The sequence below is a fragment of the Carex rostrata genome, chromosome 12, assembly GCF_964058835.1.
Source record: "Carex rostrata chromosome 12, lpCarRost1.2, whole genome shotgun sequence".
Classification (NCBI taxonomy): Eukaryota; Viridiplantae; Streptophyta; class Magnoliopsida; order Poales; family Cyperaceae; genus Carex; species Carex rostrata.
Genome location: NC_135929.1, coordinates 8858813 through 8885612, shown reverse-complemented (window position 1 = coordinate 8885612; position 26800 = coordinate 8858813). Strand labels below are relative to the sequence as shown.

General features: G+C 33.8%; 3 protein-coding genes across 4 annotated transcripts; all 3 read right to left on the bottom strand.

Annotated features, from left to right (window-relative positions):
- Nucleotides 1-12116: 12116 nt before the first annotated feature.
- On the bottom strand, nucleotides 12117-26412 carry LOC144562639 (putative disease resistance protein RGA1). Of its 2 annotated transcripts, none has more exons than XM_078311850.1 (3): nucleotides 22620-26412; nucleotides 22286-22502; nucleotides 12117-12517 (listed from the first exon to the last, which is right to left on the bottom strand). In XM_078311850.1, the coding sequence occupies exon 1, from the start codon at nucleotides 26134-26136 to the stop codon at nucleotides 22666-22668; it is 3471 nt and encodes a 1156-aa protein (XP_078167976.1). In that variant the 5' UTR covers nucleotides 26137-26412; the 3' UTR covers nucleotides 12117-12517; nucleotides 22286-22502; nucleotides 22620-22665. The 2 variants fall into 2 exon arrangements, with proteins under 2 accessions (XP_078167976.1, XP_078167977.1); XM_078311851.1 differs by having other exon boundaries at nucleotides 12117-12510.
- Nucleotides 12784-14032, bottom strand: LOC144562646 (uncharacterized). The gene is made up of 2 exons (XM_078311862.1): nucleotides 13105-14032; nucleotides 12784-13003 (listed from the first exon to the last, which is right to left on the bottom strand). Exon 1 carries the CDS (start codon nucleotides 14016-14018, stop codon nucleotides 13158-13160), a length of 861 nt encoding a protein of 286 aa, XP_078167988.1. The 5' UTR covers nucleotides 14019-14032; the 3' UTR covers nucleotides 12784-13003; nucleotides 13105-13157.
- Nucleotides 14053-16676, bottom strand: LOC144563595 (putative disease resistance protein RGA3). The gene is made up of 2 exons (XM_078313079.1): nucleotides 14184-16676; nucleotides 14053-14121 (listed from the first exon to the last, which is right to left on the bottom strand). Exons 1-2 carry the CDS (start codon nucleotides 16674-16676, stop codon nucleotides 14053-14055), a joined length of 2562 nt encoding a protein of 853 aa, XP_078169205.1.
- Nucleotides 26413-26800: the final 388 nt, after the last annotated feature.

The following is a 26800-nucleotide window of genomic DNA, read 5'->3' as shown; positions in this document are numbered from 1 at the left end:
CTGTGGCATGAACAAACTAAACATCATATGTAGCAAACGGTTAATAAGCCTATCATCCTTCAGGAAAACTAAAAGTACAGCGTCAGTGACCCAATACACGGTCAATTCATATGATATACAAATTGTGCTTTCGTTGAAGCACTGTATATTGAAAAAGTTGGGGTACTTACTTTTCTCGCTGCTCCAGTGGAATCATTACCTCTCAAGTGCATATTTTTTTTTAAAATGTCATTTCGGTTCAAAAAAATTAAATTTGAGACCGAAATGATATTTCAGTTGTTATAGTTTTTTTTAAAAAAAAGTTAATTATCTTAGTTTGATAAAAATATATATATTTTTTAATTATGGTTTATAAAAAAAAATTCTGCATTGAATCCATCAGTTGGTGAAACTCTGTGGGTGAATATATAGTACTACCAATTAAATTTTGAGTAATTATCAAAAAAATATCTTTATTACTTCTTCTTCAATATTTATTTTTATGATTAATGTTTCATTATTATTTAAAATGAAAAAGAGTTAATTAAGTTGCTTAATTAAAAGTTAAGATGGCATAAATTATTTTTATTTGGTCGAAACTTGTTACATAAATTATGATTTTGATAATTTATAAAGGAAGGAAACAAAAAAAAAAAAAACATTTCTCTCTTGCAGCAGACTTTATAGGCCGAATAAGTTAATTCACTTGTAGTTAATGGCGGATCTAAGAAAGATTCAATAAAGATCAATTGATCCCCATTTAATTTCAACATTATTGTATTTATATTTAATTTTTTTATATAATTTAGTGTGAAATGTTATAGTACTGTAAAATTGACCCATATTTTCCGTGTAAATTTTTTATATAATTGACTCTCATAGTTGAATTTTTTTTATATAATTAACTACATTTTGACTCCATATATAGTTCGAAAGTTGCTTGTAGTAGTTTAATTTGGTCTTAGTAACTCAAATTCTTACTCCAACTTTAGTCAATATAAGTTCTTTTTTTTCTGTACTTAAACTGCAACCAAACATGAACTACATGTAACGGGCGGGGACGTTTAAAAGGAATGGTTTTTTTTTTTGTCTAATAATCCCAACACATGAGATTTCAGTAAATTTTATGCAAAATATATTACCTATAAAAATAGTGATTAGCGGGAAATTTTTTTTTTTTTTTTTTGACAATGTTGGTAGAAGCTACCAAAACAAAAAATGAAAAAGAAAAAAATAATAATAAAAACTACATCCATTGCCTCTCCTTACATCCTTTCAAATCTATCTCAATTTGCCCTCGCAAAATTTCATCCACAAAATTCCTTATCTCTAAAGACATTGATGAGAACACCTTATCTCTAAATTCATTGAAGGCAATACCTTATCTCTAAAGACCTTCTCATTCCTTTGCTTCCACACAACCACATAGTTATACTAAACCATACAATTAATCCAACCTCTTTCATTTTGAATTCCAGTTGCCATACCTGAATGCTTAGACCAGGACTGGATTAGCGGGATTAATCATTTTTAAATGTACACATTAGTGCTCCGTACCGAATTCCAATATGGATTTAAATCGCTTCTCCTCGTCCTACTCCTTTAGAATAAACTGTTAAAAATTGAATTGGCACCAATAGTGTGTTTGGTCTTGAGTTGAAATTAAATTGTATTGCTATTTTCATGTGTTTTCGTGATGAATATTTGATGTTTGCTTATATTGTTTTTGTACAATTATATGCAAAACAATGTCGCATATATATAAAATTCATTATTAATTAGTACCTGCTGTGTTATTAGCAATTCTTATCATCTAAGGTATATCTCACCGTTTGAGTTTGAATTTGACAAGATGATTCTAATGTTAGCACAAATCTTAAAGTACCATGTGAATATCAAAATAGATCCGAATTAGTTTTGATTCAAATCGAATGGCTCGATTCTAAACTTACAATTACTACACAAGTGATGAATTTACATGCAAAAAATTTTAGTTTTTGAATTATTTTAGTATGAATTAAGTCAAGCGGTTAAAATTAAAAGATTTATAAAATAATTTTAGTGCATTCATTTTTAAACACTTTTTGACCACTTGACTTTATACAAAATTAATTCAAAATTTTAAAAACTTGTAAATTCATCACTCATGAAGTAAATCGGTTTCAACAGTTTGAATTAATTTATTATTTGAAGCTAATCTAATAGGTTTTGGAGTTAAGCTCACCAAACACTTTGGTGAGCTTAAGAACACCCTAGTTCTACTCTAAATAGAAATACTAAAAGAAGAAAATGTAGGACCCACGTTGAACGGTTGAGATTATATGCTTTGATCGTGCGTGGTTCTGGCAAAGAATAGACTGAGGCTCCTCTGTGAATTTGATATCCTGAAATAATGTTTGTTTGGATAATACATCTAAAATTAATGTAAACTTGATATCCTGAATTAATGATTTAGGATTAACCTGGTCAAAGGAACGAAAGACGGGAAAAGGAATGGAAGTTGGGCCAGTTGGGCCAGTTGGGCCAGTTCACTCGCCATTGGGCCTGAGTTAAAATTAGAAATAACGAAGACTGAGTATGGTTCGCCGCTTGTCAGGTGCAATGATGTGGTATATACCAGAAATCAGAAATAGAGAGATAAATGCAGAGGGGACAAAAGAATTTAGGGGGAATTTTATGTAGAGGAGGGATCCATTTACATATATATATATATATATATATATTTTTTTTTTTTTTGAGACACTGAATTATATCTTACATTTTAAATTTTTTGAAAGTTCAAAAAATCAATCCAAACCGTTCAACATTATAACTATATTAAAATGTGCTTGCAGATTGAATTTTACATTTTTTTGCATTTTTTAGTATTTATTCAGTATTTTATAAAATCGTTGTTATCAGACCATTGAATTTTTGGACCCATACTAACAAATAGTAAAAAAAAATAAAAAAAAATGTGAAATTTGATTTGCAAGTACATTTTAATATATCAATCATGTTAAACGGTTTCGATCAACTGTTTTGATTATAAAAATATAAGGTGTAATCCGGTGTCACCAAAAAATAGTGTAAGTGGATCCCTCCTCTTTTATGTATCCCCCTCAAAAACCTTGAAATCATGTTATTTCCCCTCCAAAATTCATATTATTATATTTGCCCTTCTAAAGTTAAACAAATCACAAATTTATTCTATTTATTGATTTTTCTAAAAAACTCATTTTAAATTTGTAAATTACCCATTTTATCCTTTCTCCATCTTTTCTTTTTGTCCTTTATCTTTGTTCCCACATAAATCCCAAACAACACGTACAGACCAATCATTGTAAGCAAATTTATCAATAAAACCTTGATACTCACTACCTAAGTTATAAAAAAAAAGACAAAGCAAGGCTCTTCCTCTTCTAATATTCTACACCTAATTTTAACAATTTTATGTCAACGCATATTAAATTCACATTAATAAAAAAAACACATTTTCTAAAAATAAAATATCCAAAGTTTTATATAAACAAAGAATGTGCAAAAAGACCGTATTTATCAATTATCATTATTTTGCAAATAAAAACATAGCTGTTATTTGTAAAATAAAATTACAATCCCTCAACCCAAATCAAAACATAGCTAATTCACATAAAGATATTGTTTTCAAAACTGCAAAATGAATACAATAACAATTAAATATATTAACCTTATTTTGTTTTGGAGATGTCAATGGTTTCCAATTAATCAAATCATATTAACGATTCAATTTTGCCCAAAAAAATGTATTCTTTTGGGTACGAAATTATGAAATTTAAAATTTTTAAAACATGTCAACTTCGTTGCCAATGTACATATTGAACTTTACTAACCAATATACATCAAAATCTTGAGAAACATATACCTAATTGAATTTCTCTTTCTTTATTTCATTGTTTTAATCTATCGATCTGTGTGCTTGTCCCAATTGTTCTGCCTATATCAATTAATGGAAACAACATCTTGTCTTTCAACGATAGAGATTAAATTAAATTGGTTAGTTCCATTAATTAGTGCTAAGCAGAAAGAATGATTCCTAATGAGTTTCCAAAATGGATAATTAGTTGAAAACAAATGGGTAAGATTTAAATTAATCTTGAATTAATGAAGCTGGGCTGAGTCTGAAAACTTTGTTAAAGATATTGACAGTGCAGTTTTTGCTTCATACAATACATAGTCAATAGAATTAAAATATGTTGCATTTGATTCGTGCGCTGTATAACGCAAACACTACTCTGTCGATATCCTTAATTAATGATTAATTAGGAGTATCGACTGGGGAGGGATTGACCTGGTCAAAGTAACGAAAGAGGAAAAAGGAAAAGAAGTTGGGCCAGTTCAGTCCCCATTGGGCCGAGTTAATATGAAAAATAATGAAGAGGATGGTTCGCCACTTGTCAGGTGCCATGATGTGGGACCTGAAATCAGAAATTAATAGACAGAGAAATGCTGAAGCCCTACGACTGGGGTCCGCGTTTAATAACTTACCCGCCACCGTTGTAGGCATCGAGTCACTGAGAGAAGGGCCCCGCATCGTCAGGACAGGAGAAGATACGCAGGAGTAACGGGAGAGCATCTGGCGCGTTCTGTATTCCGCTGATTTGGCTGCTGATCTGTTGTGTCGCGTTTGATTTGTAAGATTGTGCCCTGCGACTGGGGTCCGAGTTTAATAATTTACCACTGACCGTTGAAGGCATTGTGCCACTGAGATCAGAGAAACAGAGTGAAAGACAGAGATGAAATACATTTTCAGTAGATGCAAAAGAGATGAACCAGCAACAAGTTGAGTTAAAACAACAATTCTGGCAATCATAATCTCTGTGGCATGCAAAGAGTAAATATTATGGATACCAAATAATTAATAAGCCTATCCACCACCTTAAGAAAGAGTAAAAGTACATCATCAGTGACCCGTTACACGGTAAATTATTATATTGGTCAAAATGGCAATAAATATTTTCGTTCCAATTCACTGCATTACGTTGATTATTCAAAATGACAATAAATACATCAGTTTGTAAGGAAATCAAACTGATGTATTTATTGCCATTTTGTAAGGAAAAAAACTAATAGTTAATTTTCATGCTTTTATTGACGCTGGTGGATTTATACTTCACTTTTCCCGACGAAGAAAAAGAGGAAAACAAGAACTAGAAATGTAAACCGTTCTAATTAATTTCGCTTTGAAATTTAATAGAGCCGTGCAACTTCCAATAGTCTAACCAAACTTCGGAAAATTTTCTTGAAACCAAATCCTGATCAATTATTCTTCTATAAAGTTAACGTTCATAACTTTAAGTGTGTTCTTTGAATACTTGTCACAATTTGCTATAACAATTCTGTCTTGAGAAGATTCTTCGGAATAGAGTATCCAATTTCTCATCCCTATTTAATTATTAAATATCTCATAGCATTTTCAAATATATGTTTCAATAGGTACAAACTTATTTCGTTAATATTCTTAACATACTAAAATTGTCAATTTCTTTCTCATAAAATAAGTGTTCCAATACAAAAAAAAACTAGTAATTGTTTTTCTTAAAAAAAAAAAAAAAAAAAGCACAAGCCCCAATTTCTCTTTAGACTACAAAAGAAAGAGAAATTGGTTTTGTGCAGCCATGTACCCGACAAAAAATATTTTAATTTCATTATTAATTAAATGAAATTAATAAGCCTCTCGACCTTGGTTCTAATCAATCCGAAAAGAAAACTAATTGTTAATGAAGAAATTATTTGTTACAATTTATATCTGTTTCTTACTAAGCGTTCGATCACTTAGTACAAAATATTATATCACTACCGGTTAATCACTAACGTTTTTGTGGTAATTTTAACAGTTTATCATGTGTTAATATGTAGTAGTGATGGTAGTCGTTGTTCATTTATCTTGTCGTATTTTTTGTAATTGTCTTTCTCTTTCATCGATATACTTTATCCGAGAACAGACATCTGATCTAAGTTTGGGTCCAACGAGCTCTAACACTGTCCGATCTGCATTAAGATATGTGCATACATAAATTGAAGAAAACACACATAAATTTTAAAAGCGGATCCCACAAATCTTAATACAGATTGGACAGTAATTGAAACTATCAAATCAAAGTATGTCCGATAGAAATTGGATGTACTCTTGAATCAACCTTATGCGTTGCTTATCGCAAAATAACAACAGCAAGGAAATAATGATGCCGGATCGACACTTATAATTATGAGCCCATTATCCCAATACATAGAAAGTACAAGGCCTTGGTCCCAATATGATCTGATTGCACTTCTGGGTCTAATATTGCTATAATTAATACCACTCATACTTAATTTATACCCAAACTATTGGACCACGTAGTAGTAATTTGTTCAACTGATGCATGTTTTGTTTTGCGATCCATCTAGTTGTAATTTCACGTTAACGTTAAGAGAGTCAAGAAGATATATAATTCAAAATTAAAAAAAAAAATTATTTTGACTAAGTCTTCCTCTTTCTTTTGATTTTTTTATTTTTATTTATATCCAGGTGTTTGATCACTAATCTAATCTCCACTTCATATTATTATTTTGAAGAAACCACTTTATTTAATTATTTTTGAATTAATTTTCTTTTGGGGAATTGCATGGATATCTTTTAAAAACTTCCAAATTATGTATTTTTCTCTTCTTAACTACATAATAGCATATCAAACCATCTAGATAAAAAAAACTCACAAATTTACCGAATGTCATTTAGACACATGTTTGTGTGTGTTATGCAGATTGATCCGGAAAATTGCAGGTGCCATGGTATAATGAACCATGCATATATTTTTTGTGTCATAATATATACCAGCACTCAACATTTATTATAACTTCTTCTATATGCTATCATAGAAATTTTTATTTCATTGGATTCGGAAGGTAAAAATAGAAGAATGACAAAGCAACAATGAAATATGAACATAAATTTGTTTCTGTTAGACAAAATAAGTTAGAAATAAAATATGTTCCAACTTGAAATCTCTACAATAGCGTATATGCATTTAATTAAAGAGTTTTAAAATATTTTAATGCAAGAAGACGTAAACCAGGATGGAATAAATTAAGGATCGATGCTCAATTAAATAATCTTGGGGAGCTTGTAAGCCGATTTTCGGTTGTGATGGACTACATGATAGAATATACTGTAAAGCATTAATGGACCCCCCCCCCCCCCCCCCCCCCCCCACACACACACACACACACACACAATCAAAAAGAAGACAAAAACAAAATAAAAGATATAATTCCAACCACCTGATGCCGATCAAACGATTGTAAGAATCCAGAACCAGAATAGTGGCCAACATGTGGCGGGACCAACATAGGCCATTCTCTAGCGATTAAGTTGTGTAACCTATAACACACAACAACGTGAAGAAACTGACACAAACGAATACCAACTTTAGTTCTACCCGCTGCACTGTTCTTTACAGATTCTCTTCCTTGGAAAAGCTTAAAATTCAATATAAATTCAACAAGATATCCTTGGATCATACTGTTTGTGTGGCGTAAATTAATTGTTTTCATGCATGCGTACAAATAAATATTAAATGGATGAAAATTCATTAAAAATAATAAAACATTTATCTCTAAATTTAGAAAAGAATGGAACAGTAGCCGCGATGAATAATGTCAGTACCTTCGCAGATGTTATCGTTGCTAATAGAGAAAACACTTTTCTGTCGGCATACCCTCGCGGATACTATCCCATTCTTATAGTTATATAAAAATGGACTCTTCACAAATTGATTATTGTTAAAGTGATTTTTAATTTTTTAATTATTTTTAATTAAGGATTTCATTAAGTGAGTCCATCTAACACACATATAGTTAAAAATTGACTTAAATTTGACTTGAAGACAATTTTTGGATGTGTTCATTCGAAATTGATGTTATAAGAAATTTTGCATGTCGACATAGAGAGAGAGATAAGTTTAATGTGATCTATCATGCAAAAGTTATTTGCTTCTTTATTTATATATCTCTTCAATTTCCGTGAATAAAACTAGTTTTGAATTATTATCTAAGTGAAAAGAGTAATTAAAACAAAACCTATTGGGAAATACTTTGAATTTTTATTTTTTAATATTATATTTACCCATAAATCAATAAAATATAACATTTGAGAATCATTTAGTGGGTTATTAGAGAAAATCAATAAAAAGCGTCCACAACGGACCGCTTTCATGGATTCAATAAGATTCCTAATATTATAACGTTCCTTGCAACAAAGGTGACACAAGGAGCTAGAATAAAAGATGGTCAATCCTTTTTTATATTATGGTAAATGGAAATACGGGCCATCTAACGACATTATAGGAGAGAAATCTTCTTTCAAGCTTCTCACATACTCTCAATGATCTTTTCCGGTAAAGGAAAATATCTTATGCCCAAGTTCCCAGTTAGATATGCATTTCATTATAGTATGTACTACACATAAATTTGAAATTTGAAATATCAATTTATGATAGCAAGTCTCATGCAGAGCATTTTCTTGAGCTGTGACTTCACTATCACCTTCACAAAAACAAGACTAAAAATTGATAAGATTGCATTTTTTTACTGTGCACATTGGGAATCCTAACTAAACTCCCTTTCATGAATCCCATGCAGAACATTTTGTGGTATCTGTTTTTGGTGGGGTCATTTGTTAGAAAAAACATAGTTAAGAATCACTAAATATGTCTTTTAAAAGTGACTCGATATTCGAAATGCAATAACTGGTACAATGTCAAAAACTCAAAATGACTGAAAAATGACTCGATCTTCAAAATACAATAACTGGTACATGTCAAAATGACTGAAAAATGATAGGTCCAAAATTGTAAATGGGCCAGAAATTGAACTCCATATAGTGCGCTGACAATTTTAATTTTATTAAAAACTAATAATAATAAATTAGATAATATTTTTTTTTCCTATCCCTATAAAATTTCTAACTATGCCACTATATGCTTGGTCAAAGGCGAGGACTGAACATAATACTTCATACAGTAAAATTTCACAAAGGCTAAATTGCAGAATTTTTTATTTATATAAATTAATATTAAATAATAAATGGATATAGAATGAGTGCCTTTTTTTTTTTTTTAAGTGGCAGAAGGATTAAAAAAATCGGATCTAAAGTTTGAAACTGAAAAAAAAGATTTGAGATCCAAAATGCACCCCATGTTGTGTGAACTTGACATGAGATATATATATAGGTTGGATCTGAATTTTTTTCCGGCTACAAAACTTTGGATTTGAAAATTATTCCCACCTTCAAACTTTGAATCCGAGAAAGAAAAAAAAACTGGCTCCTTCTACCATATGGAAAATCTAAGCCACTCTTTTCATTTTTCTATATTATATTATATTAATTTCTAAAAATTAAAAAATGTGGCTAAATTGAAAGACGAAGATTACTTCCATTGCTTCAGTTAATCCCATCCGACGAGCGACAGCTTCTTGAGAGACCCAAAGTTCAACTATTTTGATCAAGAGAAACCATGAATAAACGTTAATACACCTTCAGTACGGCGTGCACAAACTTTTTTTTTTTTTTTTATAATATCAGCAGTAGCTACGATATAGCATATATGTAAAAAGTTTTGCCAGAAGAATTACATCAGAAGATCAAAAAGAAAAACCCATCGATCCAATTATACAACATACAGTGCATTTTATGCAAAACTACCCTTAATCTATCTTATTATTTGCATCAGTCTGGTTCCGGAAGCAAATTTGTTCCCATTGACCTCCTAGCACCAGTGTTACAGTACTTTAACCACAACCTTCCTTCCACCAAAATTCTATCTACTAAAATTCTTGAATTGACAGATTTTCTTGAGAAAATTCTGTCGTTCCGTCTCTTCCAAATGTTCCAGCAGACACACATGAATAAACCCTTCCCTCATTCATTCTAGAAGCATCCCCTGCACACAGACCTTCATCTGAGTTAATCCAAACATCTTCAACCGTGTGTCCTGATCTCATTAGTGTGTACCCTAGCTTGATCGAAATCTCCCTCCAAACTTCAGTAGCCGCATTACATAGGAACAACAGGTGCAGTGCAGTTTCAGAGGCACTGTTTTGACACATGCAACATCCTCCATCTACCCCCATGTTCCTTCTCTTCATCATCTCTTGAGTCAATATTCTTTCATTGAGCAGCAGGTATGCAAATACCCTGACCTTGGGCGGCATTGGAAGCTTCCATGTCATGCAATTTGAAACAATTTTTCCTCCTCCCACTATCGTGCGATATACTGATGAGGCTGAATAGCTCTGAGAAGCTGTCCAGTTCCATAGCATCTCATCCGTATCCTGTGTAAAATCAATGTCAGTAAAAGCTACCTCTTCTGTGTGCAGTGAATGACGGATTGGATATGCATTTCGTAAGGAAATTCTTGAGTGTCTCGGCCGTTCTCCTTGCTGCATCATGTTTATCATCAGGTATCCATTCCAAGAGTCAAACCAGTATGAAATTCTTGCCCCATCTCCAATATTCCAACTAGTACAGAACTGAAAGATTGGTAATAGAGTTCTTAGTTTCGTGCAGAAAAAGGACCCGCGCGCCTATCATCCAGATTCTTGGTCCCTCCGTATTATTACCAATAAGTCTAATTTTGAATAAGACCGTGGTCCATAGACTAGTTGGTGATACATACAGTTGCCACCACCGTCTTAGTAACAGGGAAACATTTTGGAGCTCCAAGTTTTAAACCCCCATACCACCCCACCGATACGGCAAGCATGCATACATATTCTAAAATACAATTTTGAATAAAAACGTGCACAAAATTTTGATGAATAAAAATGGTATCAAATCCGAATTACATAAATGCCATATCAAAACTGCAACATAATTACAATAACAAACCAACTCGAATAGCCTTATTTCTTTTTTTCAAAATGGGATTTGTTTCCAATTAATCAAAATCTATTAACCTCTGGTTTCGTTTATTACTCTATTAATTTTCCCCATGACGTCTGAAAAATAAATAACAACTCAATTTTGTCAAAATAAAGATGAATTAGTACCTATTATGAAATATAATTTTTTTTAAAAATGTCCCCAGCGTTGCTAATGTACATCAAAATCTTGTGCTGCATGATGCAAAAAGTGCCCTGTCAGTATATTTATCCAGAAAATTTGATATCCCGAATCAATGTTTTTGTTTTTGTTTTGTTTTTGGATTATATGTCTAAGATTAATGTAAACTTGATATCCTGAGTTAATGATTTAGGAGTATCTACTAGGGTGAGGGTTGACCTGGTCAAAGGAACAAAAGAGGAAAAAGGAAGGGAAATTGGGCCAGTTCAGTAGCCATTATTGGGCCTAGTTAAAAGGAAAGGAAATTGGGCCAGATCAGCGTATTCCACTGATTCGGCTGCTGTTCTCGTGTCGCTATTGATTCGTAAGATTTAGAATGATTCTTGTTTCTCTAGTTTCGTCAGCATATATGGAATCGATGTACGGATTCAATTAGTCAATTAATAACTAATTTTGTTCTTTCACCTCAGATTCTTTGAGTAGTAAAAATTGAGTCGATTCTTGAGTTGTTTGTACAATTTGCGAATTGTTCAATGAAATTAGGTCTTTAACCTAACAATGTATGTTGTGTTGTTGTAGCTAGATTATATAAAAAAAATTATTCTATTTCTTTTATAATTTTCTTGTTTTCAGTGTTTTGTCTCTTTTCAAAATCCTCAAAATACATCAAAAGTTCCAAAAATTCTTAGATTGCCTCAAAATTGAAATTGGTTTGGTGGCTATTAATCGCTAGAGATCATAATTAGAGGTTCATACCAAAATTTGTATACCCACTTTGGTCTCGAGAAATAAATAAATTGTATCATAGTAAACCAGGGTACAACAACTCAACCTGCTACACCGACATGTACCACTACTGAACACAAAATGAAATAGAAAATATCATATCAAAAGCACTAAATCTAGTGAAAAAAGGTTCTTCAACAGATAAATTACACAAACTTATGTCAGTTAGAGTGGTGCTTGAATTAAAACTTAGGCCCTCCACTTTGGAAATTTTGCACATTGGTCCTTCGGAATTGTAGAGAGCATTGGTCCTTTGGTCCTTTGGAATTAAAATTTAATGCACACAAGAAGTCAACCACAACAAGCTATCAAATGCAGGAAATAAAAGAGAGACAAGATTTTACGTGGAAACCCTTGCGGGAAAAAACCACGGGAGCACAGCACAAAATCACTATATCAAATAGTTCTTACAATACAAGGAGATAATTAAGCAAATAACACTCTCACACTTTCTTACAATATCTTACACTAATATAAGATTACCTAGTGTATTTTGATCGATGGAATTGAAATAAGAGAGAAAATCTAGAAAAAAGCTTGCAGAAAAGGCTTCTTTCTTCTAACAGAGAGACCTGGCTTCTATCTTTTTCTCTCTTCAACTTCCTTTTCTATTAAAAAATGTTATTTCCATGAAAAAGCTAATGGTCCGAAGCCCATTTCTTTCAGCTTCACGATACTCAACACTGAAACCTGAATATATCTGTCATGTCACTGAATAAATTTGTTTTGAGCAACTGAAAAATGATAGAGCACATCAATTCCTGTAATGATTTAACCGTCTTAGATATCCTTAATCAAGTGCCATATAATTTTGCTGAAACATAAATTGGTCTACTCAATTAAAAAAAAATGAAAAAAAAAGCCCAGAAAACTTATATAGTTATACAGCACCATGTAAAGAGAAACTAATAAATTAGAAACAAGGAGAGATATATACCTTCATGAATAAAACAGTGGCAGTTATTTGTATCTTGTACATGGTAGTTATGTAATTATATTTTTTACATTGTGCATAATACAGCGGAGCTTGCATGAATCATCCTCTACTCCTCTAGACTTCCCCACCTATACAACAGCAAGGTGTCACTTGTTGCCTGTTGGTGGAGCCAATGTTTGTCAATGCATGAGTCACCGGTAAGAAGTTATAGAAAGATCAACGGTTGCAAATGAGAAAGCCTAATCAATTGTGAGATCATTGTGAGAATTTAGAAGTTGGAAAAACATAGAGCATGAAATAAGCAAAAAAGTACGCATAATAAAATTATAATGATGCTTACAAAGAGGGTCGAAATAGAGTCAGATAGCTTAGCCCACATACAAATTCTGCTTCTCATAAATGACCCCACAAACATGAATTAATGCATTTATCTTTCACAAAAGCAGGCAAATCGGTAACATCCCCGCTACCATGATATTTGTGAATGTGAATGCTTCCTAGGGCTGTTAGCATCTCCATTCTACCAGGCAATGACCGTAGTGAGCTTGCATCTTCAATGTACAAACTCTCGAGGGTACTACTATTTTGTAACAGCCATTGCTCGGGTAGGGCCTTCATCCCTGAACACTTGTCAACATGCAGATAACTAACAAATTTGAGGCATCTAAGTGGGTCAATAAGAAGGAGACAATATTGATCAATTTCCAGATCACTGATCTTTAAAGAGACCATGTTGTTTCCTAGGTTGACAGTAGGTGTTTGTTGCCTAGATGAAATTTCAATGAGCCTGTCGCACCCATGGATTTTCAGCATACTGAGCGATGCAAATGCATTTTCAGAGGAAGGGATACAAGTAATATTTGCACAATTTTCAATATAAAGCTCAGCAAGCGTGGAGAGCTGTGATGCTGACTCTAGCAACGGCACATCAAGTTTGCCACAGTTTCCCATTTCAAGAGATTCTAGTTTCGCAGGCAGGGAGATGCTTTGGTTATCAACAATTACTAGCTTTGGGATTCCCTTTATAACTAAGTGTTTTAGTGACACAAAGTTCCCAAATGCACTAGTTGGTAGCTGATCCAGATTCTCACAGTCTTCGATGGTTAGTTTCTCAAGAGCTTCTAAACGTAGGTTTTGTTCCAGCATAAATCCATTCAATGCTATTAATTTGGGACAGCTGGCAATATCTACTTCTCTAAGCAATGATTTCATAAATGACGGTGATGGAGCTGTAATGCTAGAACCATGGTGCATATCAGGAAGGGAATTGAGTCCCACATTTTCTATGCTAAATACGAAAAGAGAAGAAGGAATGGCGGGAATTTTGGCCAGGTTTGGCATGTTGCAGAAAACTAGCCTTTCCAAAGATGGAAACGCACAATCACTTGTGCTATCAGATGAATAGTCAATTTCTTTCACTTGATCCATATCTTCAAGAAAAAGTTCTTTCAGATATGGCATTTGCCCAAGAAAAGGTAGTTCTTCCCAAAGAGTACACCCTTCAAGTGTGAGGCATGATAGGTGTTGATCAGATGAACCCCTCATCCAATCTGGAGATCTGTGGCCCATATAATACTTAATGGTCAAATTCTGGAGATTTCCATTGGGTTGGAGGTTATCAATGACTTGCTCAGGGTCATCAGAATTGCTCCCTTTAGTCCAATTCAGGGATAGTGAAATAAGACTTTCCTTTTTAGATAGGTTGGCATTCGTAGCTTCAACTGGATTCCCTACATTCTCAAGATTATGAATAGAAAGGCTTCGAAGATTGTTTAGCATCTGTATTTCATCTATATGGTGACCACTCTCCCATCCAACAAAAAAATTTAACTCTTGTAGAGAGGTCAACTTGTGTACTCCGTGAATGTTTTTCTGCAACTGATTGGGAAGTTTCATATGGCGTAAGCTAACAAGATTGGTTATTCCAGTTGTTTCAACACCCTCATAAAATTTATCTTGGTCCACACAGGGCATTTCTAGCACTTGTAGATGGTAAAGCCTATAAATTGAATTAGGTAGTAAATATCTATAAGGTTGCCCCCAACGATGGTTGACCTTTAAAAAGCGAAGATGCATCAAACTACCAATCTCCTCTGGCAGTTCACATTTACCATCTCCTTGAATGACCAACAAACGCAAAGTTTCCTTCAGTGAACCATTTGGGGGAACAAATAGATTTGTTTTGGAGCAATACATTATTACCAAGGTGCGTAAATTCTTAAGATTGAATACCCTTTCAATTTTACTTTCATGAACACACACATGCTGTGCACTGGAAGGTATAACATCAGATTGCCCATTTAGTTCTACTCTGCAACATTCTCCTTTTGATACATTCTGCGCCAGATCATGTATTAAATCATGCATTACATACTTCCATTTAAACAAATGATGTTGCTCAAAAAAAGATTTCCTATAAAGGTGATTGAAATACTCTTCTCCGATATCTTCTGGCCTTTCTTCTCCATGTAACTGTTGGCGTACGAATCCAGATGCAATCCACATTTGGATCAACTCATCTTTGTCGAATTGATAATCTTGAGGAAATATGCAGCAAAATCTAAAGCATTCTTGCAAATGTGCTGGTAGATAGTAATAGCTCAATTTCAGCACATCCGCCACACCCGCCACATCCTTAGCTTGCTCTAAGTTGATCAACGAATCATGGTTCAATATTCTTTTCCAGTAATGGAAATCCCTGTTTGAATTCAGCAAGCTTCCAATCACCTTTGCTGCTAGGGGGCTACCTCGGAGTTTCTTTACAATATCATTTCCGATCTTTTGCAAATCTTTATGATTATCAGGATTACAACCGGAAAATGCGTACTTATTCAACAGTTCTAACAACTCTTGCTCTTCCAAACTTTTTAACAGTAGATTTTCTTGTTCCACGTTTAGCTGAGCAATCATGTCAGTCACTGATTTCATTCTAGTGGTGAGTAAAATTTTACTTCCCTGTTGTACATATTCCAAGGGCACAATCAATTGCTCCCAATCACACAATTTATCATCATTCCAAATATCATCTAGAATAAGAAAAATTTTCTTTGAAATAATTTTTTCCATCAATCTTTTTTGTAGGCCACTTAATGATTCATTATTATCTGTTATCTTCTCGTCTAGGCCTTCGAGGATTTTTCTTGTTATGTGTTCAACACTAAAGCTTGTTGAAACACAAACCCAAATTGTTTTGTCAAAATGTTTCCCTTTGCTAATCTCCTCATAGATTAACTGTGCAAGTGTGGTTTTCCCTAATCCACCCACCCCTACAATACAAAAGGCAGAGATATTCCCATGAGATGCTGGTTTCTTTGACCATTCAATTATCCTTGCCTTTTCATTCTTACGGCCCAACACTTTGCTTTTGGTTAAAAGGGAAGTAGTCTCCCGACTAGAATTGTAAAAACTGTTATCGTTTGGTTTTGCATGGCCATGAACATCTAGTGCAGTAGCAAATTGGAAGTAAAGGCCAATATCGGCAATAGCCACATCTAACATTTGCACAGCATCACTCAACCTCTTCAATGTATCTTCACTAATTGTAGAACTAGTCAATTTTCTCTTCAATGAATTACCAATTATTGAAGAGGAAGATCCACTCACCTGGTCTCGAGCTTTCACCATGTCTTCCAGTTCTCGGTATTTGAGTTCGTCAAGCACATCTTCAGCTGCAAAGAAAGCTTCTTTGAATTGCTCTAGCCAAGCATTCACCCCCGAATTCGGGTGGTTCAATTTTAGCGCCTCGCCAACACCCATGACAGCTGTAATCTTGGGAAGAGCTGTTTTAACCCTACGTAGCTCAGATTTAGTATCAGCTGGCAGCATACGCTCGCCCAAGTTGGAAGAAGCCGTGTCTACTAGTTTGCTAATGATTGCAGACCCGACCCATCCGCCAATGGTTGAAAGAACCATCTCAATGGAGATTTTCTTCTTGTAACTATCTTTTTTTGTTAGAGCTTAGCAGAGGCTGCCAAGCTTTCTTCTGACTTACTCTCTCTGTTTTTTTTTCTTTCTTTTTTCTAAATAGAAGGGTTGTTGTGTACAGAACCTGAAAAAATACTAACAATTTGTAGTAGGTTTTCGAGTGAAAGATGAATTGAGAGATTGAGATCTCCAAGAAGAAAAAAGATCGGGTAATTAATAAAGGAAGTCGGTTACCAAAAATAATGATTGTATGAGAGATAGAGATTGAGATCTGAGAAACAGAGTGAAGATCGTAAAGATCGGGTAATTAACTTACTATCTCTCTGTTTGTTTTGTTTTTTTTTTCTTTCGCTTTTGCTTTTTGTAAGAATAAAAATATAGCAAGGGGTGTCTTGAGTAGGATGAGAAGTGGAGATGCCAAGAGAAATTTGATTACCAAGAGAAAGACAGATTATTTGATCGGCTAATAATGAAAGTCGATTACCAAGAGACAAACAAACAGACAAAATTTAACTAGCAGCGTTGTTGTGTACAGAACTCAGAAATATTGTTTATGTAGCAGATTGTTGGAAGAAAGATGAATTGAGAAATTGAGATTCCAAGAGAAAAATACAAATTGTATGAAGTTTGGAGAAACAGAGTGAAAGACAGAGATGGAGAGACAATAGTAGCTATATTTCCCGTAGATGCAAAGGAGATGAAAAAGCAATCAAGTCGAGTTCACACAACTTTTATTGGTAATCATATTCTTTGTGGCAGGCTCAAACTAAACATCATATGTAACAATTCATTAATTACACTGTCAGTGACCCGATACACAAATTGTGCTTTCATAGAAGCACTGTGTAATAAAAAATAAATGGGGTACTATTGTTCGCTCTGAAGTGCTTATTTTTATTTTATCAGTTTGAATGGCTTAAAGTATTCAGTCAAAATTGTTGAAATCTTATTTTATCTGATTCTACACCAAATTCTCATTATTTAAGAAACTTGTCTTTACAGATCATTATATTTTTGGCAACAAAAATTGTAAATACTAGACTGCTGTGTATTTGATTGGAGTATGACTTCTGAAATCAAGAACTGAGATCAGAGAAACAGAGTGAAAGATAGAGATGAAATACAGAGTGAAAGGCAGGCAAAATTAGATTTTCAGTAGATGCAAAAGAGATGAACCAACAAGAAGTTGAGTTAAAACAACAATACTGGCGATCATAATCTCTGTGGCATGCAAAGAGTAAATATTATGGATACCAAGAAAGAGTAAAAATACAGCATCAGGGACCCGTTACACGGTAAATTATTATATTGGTCAAGTTATCATTTTCAGGTCAAACATATGGAATCTAAGAGTCGCGTGATAGACAAGTTGTGCTTTTCACGATGAACTGTGTACATTAAAAAAAAATAGGCTTTTGGCCGTTGGAGGGTGTAGCCAACTCCTATGGAATCGTTCCATGTGAAGTGCATATTTTTCTTTGATTCTACCCAAAAAATTTATTATTTCGAAGACTTGTGTTTACAAATGATGATTGTTTTTTCAACAATTAGCTAGAATTATTAATACTTTACTATTACTATATATTGAGAGAGAAAAAGAAAGAGAGCCCCGCAAATATGCTTATATAAGAATTTCAGCATCTTATATATGCTTATAAGTCGTATATTTTGTTTCAAAGTCCAAAAAGTGGGTCTCAATTGTTCAACATGATCTTCATATAAAATATTTATGTTTGAAGACCAAATTTTACAATTTTGAAACTTTTTACTATTTTTTTAAATAGATACAAAATTACTATTTTTTATGGTTCATAATCTTCTCAATCAATGAATTTGTACCTATCTAAAAAAGAGAAAAAAAATAAATGAATCTACAAATAATTTAATTCATCTAATTTTTATAAGCATTCATTATAACCAATAAGTCTCATTATAGAAATTAATGATTTCCACAAATAATGATAAGATTTACATTTTTAAATTACAACTACATAAAAAGATTAGGGTTTCTATGATTAAAATTTCGACATAAATTATTCAGCCAGTACAAGAATCATCCTAGAAAGCCACCACTTTCCGGGTTATATCTTAGAATAAACTATACCAAGTGCACTCTCATACACCTACCAAAGAGAATCCGAATTATTTTATACGTAGCGCAGGCATTAGGCACATGGAGCATCTAGATTAGTAAAACAGAGGATTTTCAAAAATTTAAATGCTTAACCCTGGGGATTTTTAATTTGCATCCTCTGAGATATCTCAAAATTTATATCGTCTGTTTTCTTTTTCATGTTACATGCATATTTTGTCTTTCATTTAGATCAAATAGGATTTGGTTTCAGATCCAATTTTAGTAAACTGGGAATTCTGATGGTAATTAAATTAATGGAGCTACGGACAATTGGCCAAAAGAAGTTCATTTTAATATCATTAATCAAATGAACGGGGCTACGGACAATGGGATACTTTTTTGATGATAAAATATAGCAAGGGGTGTATTGTACAGGACTAGAAATTAACGAAGATGAAAAGAAAATTTTGATCAGCTAATAATAAAATTGGGTTAGCAAGACACAGACAGATTGTTTCAGCAAGAGATTGGAATATGAAAAACAGAGAAAAGATAGAGAGGATTATTTTCTCAAAGGCGGCAAGGAGATGATGAAACAAGAAGCTTCCCTCCAACATCAAAGTCCATGTAAGAAATAATAAACTAAGGAGCTTACCCAACTGGCAACAACCATATAGAAGACAATGTCAAATGTCAAAACCACACCTTCAGAATAAACATTGTTGCTAGCTAAATCTCTAATCAGGACTACAGAATTTTGAACCTTCTCTCACAGGAAGGCACAGAAAATCAAAAAGTGTGAGTCAGCATGCTTGAGTTGAGACCGACTTGTCAATTTTGAAATTGGAAATAAACACCAAGTTGTATTATAAATTGTTTATCCTTTCTAACTAGTTGAGATCTCCAAATCACCTTCTGAATTTTTATCAAAACTTCCCTTGGTATTTTTTAAATTGTCTATTTTTGTATTAAAACACTTAAATTTTCTATTTTAATTTCTTTGACATATCATCCCAAACCTTTTACTATCTAATTTAGAAAGGGGATGAAAACAGATATTTGATCAGCTAATAATGAAAGTGGGTTACCAAGAGACAGACAGATAGTTTGAGCGAGAGATTGGGATTTGAGAAACAGAGATAGCCGTACAAGAGAGAGAGGATTCTTTTCTCACAGACGCAAAAGAGATGATGAAACAAGAAGCTTCATCTCAAACTTGATAGTCAACTAAACCTTGTAAATTAATTTTCTTTGTGGGAAGCATGTCTATCCATGTAGGAAATAATTAACAAGCGTACCCAACTGGTAACCACGATATAGAAGACAAGGTCAAATGTCAACGCCACACTGTCAGAAAACTATTTGTTCTGATTAGATCCTTAGATTTTTGATTTATTTATGAAATTTTTGTTGTTCAATTGGATACTATTATTGAGCATTTGCATTTTTCATAATTGCATTTGTCATTATGAAATGAACTGTTAGTTTCTCGTGCGGTGATTTCATTCTGAGTATGAATTTCCTTCGAATCTAATAATCTGAGTGACAATCAGCACGAGAAAATAATTTATTATTTCTACTCGTTTTACCTTATGGGATTTACATATTTATTAAACAAAGACAGAGAAACACTTTTGGGGTATAATTGACAGCATGACCACTTAAAGGTATGGGATTTGAGTTTATTATATATGACAGGGTGCAGAGAGTATATCTCTAGCATCATTCACTGTAAAATGTCAAATAATTTTTGAAAATAAATTGGGATGTGGCAAAAATAATGGATGTTATTGGCATGCATAAAAATATCCATGTCTTATGTTACGAATATTAAATGGTAAAATAGAAGCGGTAGGATTGTGGCACCTCCAAATCGAAGGTGTGACAAGTTTTGATATACCATTTATGTAATTCGGATTTTGATACCATTTTTATTCATCAAAATTTGTGCACGCCATACTGAAGGTTTATTAGCATTTCTGGATGGTTTCTCTTGATCAAAATAGCTGAACTTTGGGTCACTCAACAGGCTGTCGTCCGTCGGATGGGATTAACTGAAGCCATGGAAGTAATTAATCTTCGTCTTTCAATTTAGCCACATTTTTTAATTTTTAGAAATTAATATAATATAATATAGGAAAATGGAATGAGTGGCTTAGATTTTCCATAGGGTAGAAGGAGCCAGTTTGTAGCCGGAAAAAAATTCAGATCCAACCTATATATAGTATATCTCATGTCAAGTTCACACAAGAAGGGGTGCATTTTGGAACTCAAATCTTTTTTCAGTTTCAAACTTTGGATCCGATTCTTTTAATCCTTCTACCACTTAAAAAAAAAGCCACTCATTCTATATCCATTTATTATTTAATATTAATTTATAGAAATAAAAAATTCTGCAATTTAGCCTTTGTGAAATTGGTCCACTCAATAAAAAAAATTGAAAAAAAAGCCCTGAAAACTTATACAACACCATGAAATTAAGCTAAATTCGATTCGAAAAAAATACATTTGGTTAACAGCCTCAAATATTAATTGGACGAGTCATCACACAAAACTAGTAGCTCACCTATACCAGTAGAGGGTTAATAAAGCTGCAGTTGAGTTTGTAATTGTGTTGGTACAACATATGTAAATATTAGAAAATAAAAATATTAGGAAAAAAGATGTGGAACAGTTGTGTCAACTTAAAAATCTGTTATTGGAAAAGACTACCAAAATAAAACAAAAATTACGAACCATAATTATATGATTTTTAATAGAAGACATCTAATTAAAGAGTTAATCCTCTAGTTTTGATGCAAAATGCTTTAGAATTCATTGTTGTTCTATTCACCAAAATTTTTTTACTAAAGTCCAAAATTATTAAACCAGGTCACAGTAACTCAAGCTTGTACACCCACATGTACCACACTACTGATTACCTAAAAAAAATGGCTATTGAACAAACCAATTAATCTAAAAGTACTTAATCTAACGAAAACTGGCCATTGAACAAACCAATTGCACAAACTTATGCATGTCAGAGTGGTGCTTGAATTAAACCTGAGGCCCTCCCCTCCCCTTTGTAAAATTTTCTCTTTGGCCCTTTGAAATTGCAACTACTATTTTTTATTTTCAAGAAATTCTACTCAAATGCTATCTAAATTGAATAAAAATAGCAACTAGATGTTGCGTTATTTTGTCTCAATAGGACTTATATAAGTATCGAATATCCCATTGTTCAAACAAATATTGTACCCATAAGAAACTTCAAATTTGCCATTTGCAACATAAATTATTCGACTGTAATTAACTATGTTGTGAACTTTTTGGTTTCACATTTGAACATGCAATTGTTTTTATTCAAGTCAAAACATTGCAAAACTTTTAATAACACTCCCCTTGTCTGGGTTTGGGACCGGCTACATCATTTAGATATAGGCAGAGTTAAAAGTTTGAAAATGTGTTAGTTTCTCTGAAATTTAAATTTTAAAAAAAAATGTAAAGAGAAACTAATAAATTGGAAACAAGGCGAGATATATACCTTCATGAATAAACCACAGTAGCAGTTATTTGTATCTTGTACATGGTAGTTATGTAATTACATTTTTGCATTGTGCATAATACAGTGGAGCTTGCATAAATCATCCTCTACTCCTCTAGACTTCCACATCTATACAACAACAAGGTGTTGCCTGTTGGTGGAGCCAATGTTTGTCTTTGCATGAGTCATCAGTAAGAAGTTATAGAAAGATCAACAGCTGCAAATGAGAAAGCCTAATCAATTGTGAGATCATTGTGAGAATTCAGAAGTTGGAAAAACATAGAGCATGAAATAAGCAAAAAAGTACGCATAATAAAATTATAATGATGCTTACAGAGAGGGTCGAAATAGAGTCAGATAGCTTAGCCCATGGACAAATTCTACTTACCCCACGGACATGAATTAATGCATTTATCTTTCACAAAAGCAGGCAAATCGCTGATATCCCCATTACAACGACATTTGTGAATGTGAATTCTTTCTAGGGCAGTTAGCATCTCCATTCTACCAGGCAATAACCGTAGCGAGCTTGCATCTTCGATGGACAAACTCTTGAGGGTACTACTATTTTGTAACAGCCATTGCTCGGGCAGGGCCTCCATCCCTGAACATTTGTCAACTCGCAGATAAATAACAAATCTGAGGCATCTAAGTGGGTCAATAAGAAGGAGACAGAGTTGATCAATTTCCAGATAACTGATCTTTAAAGAGATCATGTTGTTTCCTAGGTTGACAATATGTGTTTGTTGCATAGATGAAATTTCAATGAGCTTGTCACACCCATGAATCATCAGGGTGCTGAGCGATGCAAATGCATTTTCAGAGGAAGGGATACAAGTAATATTTGCACAGTTTTCAATATCAAGCACATCAAGTGTGGAGAGCTGTGATGCTGACTCTAGCAACGGCACATCAAGTTCGCCACAGTTTCCCATTTCAAGAAATTCTAGTTTCGCAGGCAGGAAGATGCTTTGGTTATCAACAATTACCAGCTTTGGGCATCCCTTTATAACTAAGTGTTTTAGTGACACAAAATTCCCAAATGCACCAGTTGGTAGCTGAACCAGATTGAAACAGTCTCTGATGGTTAGTTCCTCAAAAGCTTCTAAATCTATGTTTTGTTGTTGCAGAAATCCATTCAATGCTATTAATTTGGGACATCTGGCAATCTCTACTACTCTAAGAGATGATTTCATACATGATTGTGCTTCAGCTGTAGTGCTAGAACTATGGTGCATATCTGGAAGGGAATTAATCCCCACACTGTGTACTGTAAATTGGAAAAGAGAAAAAGGAATGGTCGGTACATTGGCCAGCTTTGGGCAGTCTATGATTATAAGTTCTTTTAGATTTGGAAAGCCATAACAAATGTGTGGTCCTGCCCAGGATTCCCATTTTGGCATGAATTTGCAATATAGCCGTTCCAAAAATGGAAGAGCACAATCACTTGTCCAAATTGGAGACCTGTGACCTGTATAATACCAAATGACCAATTCCTTGAGATTTGGATAGGGTCGAAGGTTATCAATGACTTGCTCAGGGTTATGATAATTGCTCCCTTCAGTCCATTGCAGGGATAGTGATATCAGACTTTCCTTTTTGGATAGGTTTGCATTTGTAGCTTCAAGAGGATCCCCTACATTCTCAATTTTCTTAATAGAAAGGTATCGGAGATTGTTTAGCATCTGTAGTTCATCTATATGGTGACCACTCTCTCGTCCAACAAAAAAATCTAACTCTTGTAGAGAGGTCAACTTGTGTACTCCGTGAATGTTTTCCTTCAACTGATCGGGAAGTTTCATATGGCGTAAGCTAACAAGATTGGTTATTCCAGTTGTTTCAACACCCTCAGGTAACCCATAGGGCGGCATTTCTAGCACTTGTAGATGGTAAAGCTTATAAATTGAATTAGGTAGCAAATATCTAAATGGTTGCATCAAACCAGGGTCGACCTTTAGAAAACGAAGATGCATGAAACTACCAATCTCCTCTGGCAGTTCACATTCACCAATTCCTTGAATGACCAACAAACGCAAAGTTTCCTTCAATGAACCATTTGGGAGAACAAATCGATCTCGTTCGGAGCAAAATTCATACGTTATTACCAAGGTGCGTAAATTCTTAAGATTGAATACCCTTTCAATTTTACTTTCATGAACACACACATGTTGTGCACTGCAAGGTATGACATCAGATTGCCCATTTAGTTCTACTCGGCAACATTCTCCTTTTGATACATTCTGCGCCAGATCATGTATTAAATCATGCATAACATACAACTTTTTAGACGCATGATGTTGCTCAAAAAAAGATTTCCTATAAAGGTGATTGAAATACTCTTCTCCGATATCTTCTGGCCTTTCTTCTCCATGTAACTCTTGGCGTATGAATCCGGATGCCATCCACATTCTGATCAACTCATCTTTGTTGAACAAATAATCTTGAGGAAATATGCAGCAAAATCTAAAACATTCTTGCAAATGTGCTGGTAGATAGTAATAGCTCAATTTCAGCACATCTCTCACATCCTTAGCTTGATCTAAGTTGATCAACGAATCATGGTTACAAATTCTTTTCCAGTAATGAAAATCCCTGTTTGAATTCAGCAAGCTTCCAATCACCTTTGCTGCTAGGGGGCTACCTCGGAGTTTCTTTACAATATCATTTCCGACCTTTTGCAAATCTTTATGATTATCAGGATTATAACCGGAAAATGCGTACTTATTCAATAGTTCTAACAACTCTTGGTCTTCCAAACCTTCTAACGGTAGATTTTCTCGTTCCACATTTAGCTGAGCAAGCATATTAGCCACTGATTTCATTCTAGTGGTGAGTAAAATTTTACTTCCCTGTTGTACATATTCCAAGGGCACAATAAATTTCTCCCAATCACACAATTTATCATCATTCCAAACATCATCTAGAATAAGAAAAATTTTCTTTGAAATAATCTTTTCCATCAATCTGTTTTGTAGGCCATTTAATGATTCATTATTATGGGTTATCTCGCCTAGGCCTTCGAGGATTTTTCTTGTTATGTGTTCAACACTAAAGCTTGTTGAAACACAAACCCAAATTGTTTTGTCAAAATGTTTCCCTTTGCTAATCTCCTCATAGATGAACTGTGCAAGTGTGGTTTTCCCTAATCCACCCAACCCCACAATACAAAAGGCAGAGATATTCCCATGAGATGCTGGTTTCTTTGACCATTCAATTATCATTGCCTTTTCTTTCTCACGGCCAAACACTTTGCTTTTGGTTAAAAGGGAAGTAGTTTCTCTATTAAAAGTGGAAAAGGCAGAGATATTTGGATTTGCAAGACCATGAAAATCTAGTGCATTAGTAAATAGAAAGAAATGGCCAACACCAGTGGCAACCAGATCTAACTTTCTCACAACCCCGCTCAACCTCTTCAATATATCTTTACTACCGGAAGAACCATAAATTTTTTTCTCTTTTTTTTGAGAAAAATCACTAATTTTTTTCTTGATCGAGTAAATTTTTTTCTTCACTGTTGAAGAGGAAGATCCACTTACCAGATCTCGATTTTTCACCTCTTCTTCTAGCTCCCGGTACTTGAGTTCGTCAAGCACGTCTTCAGCTGCTAAGAAAGCTTCTTTGAATTGCTCCAGCCATTCATTCACCCCTGAATTCGGGTGCTTGAATTTTAGCACATCGGCAACACTCATGACAGCTTTGATCTTGGGAAGAGCTGTTTCCAGTCTACTTAGCTGGGCTTCAGTATCGGCTGGCAGCATATGCTTGCCCAAGTATGAGTACCCCGTCTCGACCAGCTTTCTAATAATAGCAGATCCCGCCCATTGAGCGACAGTTGAAAGAGCTACCTCCATGGTGACTTTCCTCTTGTAACTTACTATCTCTCTGTTTTTTTTCTGTTTTTTTTTTGCTTTTTGTAAGAATAAAAATATAGCAAGGGGTGTCTTGAGTAGGATGAGAAATGGAGATGCAAAGAGAAATTTGATCGGATAATAATGAAATTTGATTACCAAGAGAAAGACAAACAGAGAAAATTTAACTAGCAGGGTTGTTATGTACAGAACTCAGAAATATTGTTTGTGTAGTAGATTGTTGGAAGAAAGATGAATTGAGAAAAATACAGATTGTATGAGCGAGAGAGTGAGTTTGGAGAAACAGAGATGGAGAGACAATAGTAGCTTTAATTTCCCGTAGATGCAAAGGAGATAAAAAAGCAATAAAGTCAAGTTCACACAACTTTTATTGGTAATCATATTCTTTGTGGCAGGCACTAACTAAACATCATATGTAACAATTCATTATTAAGTCTTAATACCGTCAGAAAAACTTAATTACACTGTCAATGACCCGCTACACAAATTGTGCTTTCGTAGAAGCACTGTGTAATCAAGATAAATAATTGTAGAGCACATGAACCATCCCTGGAATATATTCCAGCCACCGATTAAAGAAAGAAGCTATCAGTAATGGATTATAAAGCAACAAAAGGTTATACTTAAGTCAAAAGAAAGATCTTTA